The 4,321-nt window shown below is 42.3% G+C and overlaps 1 protein-coding gene across 1 annotated transcript in view; it reads left to right on the top strand.

Annotated features, from left to right (window-relative positions):
• The first annotated feature begins 447 nt into the window (after nucleotides 1-447).
• Nucleotides 448-4,321, top strand: part of LOC118327671 (elongation of very long chain fatty acids protein 6-like) — a 14,143-nt gene continuing 10,269 nt past the window's right edge. Inside the window, exons 1-2 of the mRNA XM_035661088.1 lie at nucleotides 448-729; nucleotides 3,339-3,470. Coding sequence (XP_035516981.1) covers nucleotides 635-729; nucleotides 3,339-3,470 — 227 coding nt within the window. The 5' untranslated portion in view covers nucleotides 448-634. The remainder of the gene's footprint in view (nucleotides 730-3,338; nucleotides 3,471-4,321) is intronic.

Genomic DNA, 4,321 nt, shown 5'->3' with positions numbered 1-4,321 from the left:
AATATAAGGGTCTCTGTGGGGTCAATACTCTCACGGTTAACGCTCCCACCAGATCATATGACGTCATAATCAAGCCCCGCCCCCACCCGCCTCCATCACTGCATGCTCGAGGAAGAGAGAACGTGCTCTGCTTGCGTCAAATCGCCCGGTGACAGCGAGAACAACCGGAAACCAATGGTTCTACCTTCACAATAAAAGCCAGGACTGCGGCTAACGACCACATCACTGTGTCACTGTAGTTGGGACATGACTGCAATAATAATGTAATAAGTAATCATGTAAGAACAAAACTAATCATGTGTACTCTTTGTCTTGTAATTTTGAGTTTAATTGCCCTTGCACACGATAGTTGTCCCGTTTATTTACGCTCATTCTTTTATTGTGAAGGTCCGAACCGGAACGTCCGTTGTTGCAGCTAACTTGCTCCGCCTGAAGGAGAGTGAGTGACAGTGGGGAAGTACATCTGGTGGTTCCGCATCCTCGCACCGCCCCGGACCCTAACCGGAGATAACCCCGCTAATATAACCCGAGCAGCAGTTCACACTGACTCCAGACTGCCAGCAGCTCGCTCACATTCCTCCCTTTTTGTTTCTGTCTCCCTTTAGTGGAAGAAACGGTGATAAAAGAGATCAAAATGAACGAGAGTGAGCTCAGCTCCCCGATAACGGAGTACGACTTCGAGCGGCGCTTCGACGAAAGACGAGCTCTGGAATGGATGCAGGAGAACTGGTGGGTGATGTTAGCTCACAGATAATACCACATAATGACATATTACACTAACATGTCTCCCTGTGCTGGGTGCTGGGCAGCGTCTCTCCTCCTGTCTGTCTCTCTCTCTGTCTGTCTCTCTCTCTGTCTCTGTCTCCTCTACCTCCATTAATCTGGTGTCACATTTTAAAATGCGTTTGAGGCTAAAAACACATCAGAGTTGGTTGAAAGTTGGGTTTAGTTGTGCAGTTCTTCCTGGAAATGCATGAAAATACACCAAATATATATTTTCTATCATTCTGATGACACATTATCACATTTTTAGGTGGATGTGTTGAACTTTATTTACACATCTGTAACTGCTGGATGTGTAAATAAAGTCTGTTTTTGGTCTCCAACCAACTTCTGATCAAACTCTTTTCAATGCAGGACTTAGTAACAGAGTGTTTTTTTAGCAGTGTCGTATTCGTATTAGTCAGACTTCCTCCACCACTGCTTAACTGTCATTATTGTGTAAAGCAAGCATGATGACAGATCACAGGTTGAATCAGTGAGTTAGAGACATATTTAATGTTTATTTCATATTATATTATAAACTGCACAATGAACCCAAATAATAAACTCAGTAACTGCTGAAAGTTTGTGTAAAACCAGAGATTTAGATGAATTTTGAGCATTATTTCCTGTTTAGGGAACTTTTTCTGTATTCTTTATTGGGATCTTTGCAGGGATATACAACACTTATAACTTCTAACAGTGAGAAATACAATTCCCTTTTTATGACGTGCCATAGAAGAATAAAAAAAGCATTAGGCGTCGATCCTGCTCGATCCGGAGCAGTAACAAACACACACAGTAAGAAAACAACAACAACAACTCAACTAAACAAGAACATAAACACACTAATGAGGATGTTCAGTTACACATTAATGCTGTACATTTTAAATAAAAAAGACACTTAAAAGCCGTAGAAACCGTGCCACACTCTAGCACTCCATAATTCATTTAATATCTGAACATTTACAAGATTTAAAGGACGCATTGGACCTTCCTTGGAGAGTTTCTCCAGCTAAAGACAATAAAGCACATGTCTAATCCAACGTGCATGTGTTGGAGCTTCAGGAGATTTATTAGGATCAGTCTTCCCGCCAGTGAAGTGGTTGAAGAGAGGGTGAGGACCCCCCGACGAGAGCACTGAGAGGTTAACCTTCAGACGGAGTATTAAACACCATTGCACAGCGTTAGGTTAAGGCTGGGCAGAGCCAGAGCATGTGTATCAGGTTAGCACCTACAACAAATCAGGGAGACATCATTGTATCACTGAGCCGGGCGAACACAGGAGCTAAAGGAGCTGTGTACCTTTTCCAAACTCTCTCCCCAAACCTCACTCGATATCTCCTCCCCCTCAAGTCCATCTCCCATAACAGCTCGACTGAATGGAGTGAGTCTATCCTTAAGTTATGCATTGTACAGATTCTAGAGATAGCCTCTTTCAGGGATGAATACGGGTCAATAAATCCTCAGGAGGTGAAGCGCTCTGGCAGAAAACTGGGGAAATGTTTTGCTAAATTTAGTGTTTTTCCTGTAGGGATGCAGAATATGATACAATATCATACGTGTTACAGACATTTCCTTTAAAAAAACATATTGAAACCATGATGATGTGACATTTTTTGAGGTCTGTACCAAACAAACATGTTGATTTGTGGACCGGAGCGTCTCTGCAGCTCTACGGTGCTTCATTAGAACGCTGTCTGTCACACATTTTACCTTTTTGATCTGAACATTGCAGCTCTTGCAGTTTGCATATTCTCCACGCTGCAGTGTCCACAATATTGTTTTTGAATTACAAGAAATGCCAAAGATGTGTTTGAGTTTCCATCCTGTAGTTCGCCCACCTGAGAGTATCTTCTTTTCCATTCCCAGTTACATTTCTTGGTTGCAAACAAACCAAATGTATGTTATGTGTTGTGTTACCAGATTGTAAAACCAATGGTGGTGTCAGCCCCAAACGTCTGGGCCATAGTGGCGGCAGGGAGCTTCTTCAGGGATAGCAGGTGCTGTTTTTTCCCCCAGAAAACAAATACATGAGCTAGATCTTTGGGCTGAAACAAATAGAAAAACTATCTGCTAAATAATAATTGGTTAATTTTCCAAGCAAAAACGTTAAATGTTCAGTGGCTTTAGCTTCTCAAATGTGAGGATTGGACGAGAAATTATTAGTTAATTATTAGTAAACCCTCTGTCTAAAGGACAAATGTTGTGTAACCAATAAAAAATATGGTATAAAGTTAACAAGCTCAGAGGCCATCTGGTCATTTTGGGTGAAACACTGCAAATACTTAGCTAGTTAAATATTAGGAAAAGAAAAGTTAAAGATTTTAAAGGACACACAGATTAAGAACATAAGTAAACAAAGGTAAATATCAGAGGGAGCTTCGGGGGAGTTTAGTCTGTTCTAAGCGGAGCTCAAGTCCCTCATTGTTTGTGCACTCGTCGATAAGTTGACATTTAATCTATAAAAATACACATAACGAGGACAGGCTAAATACCCCAGCTAACAAAGTCTGTTCTGCTGTACTGAGTTGGTGCTAATGAGTGTGTTATGGTGGTGTGTTTGTCCTCCGCAGGAACAAGTCGTTCATGTTCTGTGGCCTGTATGTCGCACTCGTGTTCGGCGGGCAGCACTTCATGAGAGAAAGGCCGAAGCTGAACCTGCGACGCCCGTTATTCCTGTGGTCGCTCAGCCTGGCCATCTTCAGGTGAGTCACAGGTCCTGAACTGATGTCGGCTGGTAAAGTCTGGATCACAGTCTCAGTCTGGATCCAGTTCATCCAGTCAGGTTCTTCCACACCAAACAGAAAAAAACCCAAACATTTCTTCAAGGGGAACTGCGCCGATCAGAGTCTTTTTTACAGGTCTTGAAGTTACAGACCAGGTTGTTTAAGGCCTTTGGTGTCTCCAGAGGGAGTTGTGTGAAATACATTTCCTCAAGTGATGTCACTTGAGTCAGCATCGGTTGGGGCTGCACGACTGTAAGTTTGAAAATTAAACAAAACTTGGGTGGTTGAGATAGAAAGAAGTGAGCTCACCTGATCTGATCTCTGATCCTGGCACAATGCTACGTTAGCCGCTTATAGCATAGCACTCACGACTTTCTGATTGGACTTTCTGTGGTTAAGTTGCATTGTGGGTAATGTAGACAAGGAAGAAGAATGTGTAGAATAAAAAAGACAATATGTCTGCTTCTGCTGTGTGGATTTTTATTAATCTGTTTTAAAAAATGAGTCTTACGATGTTATAGGAGTGGAATCGATGCTCAAAGGTAAGGAGGTCCGGTTGTTGGGAGAATAAAACCTGCGACACAAAACATACAGCGTCTGGGACCGTAAAAGCAATGTGTTATTACAATGTTAAGTGGCGTCGGCTGCTCTTACACGCACAAAATCAATCATATAGAGAGAGTCCCAGTGTTCAGACCCTCTTAGCAACTTTATTTCTAAAAAGCGACTTATTGAGACCATCAGGGAAAAGATGAGAAACATATCATACAATATACAACAGCTCCAGGGTCTCTCCCTCTCCTCTTGGGCCATATGAAGGCAGTCAGTAG

The sequence above is a fragment of the Morone saxatilis genome, unplaced genomic scaffold (assembly GCF_004916995.1).
Source record: "Morone saxatilis isolate NCDOM2014 unplaced genomic scaffold, NCSU_SB_2.0 Contig1, whole genome shotgun sequence".
NCBI classification, from domain to species: domain Eukaryota; kingdom Metazoa; phylum Chordata; class Actinopteri; family Moronidae; genus Morone; species Morone saxatilis.
This window is presented reverse-complemented; position numbering and strand designations above follow the sequence as displayed.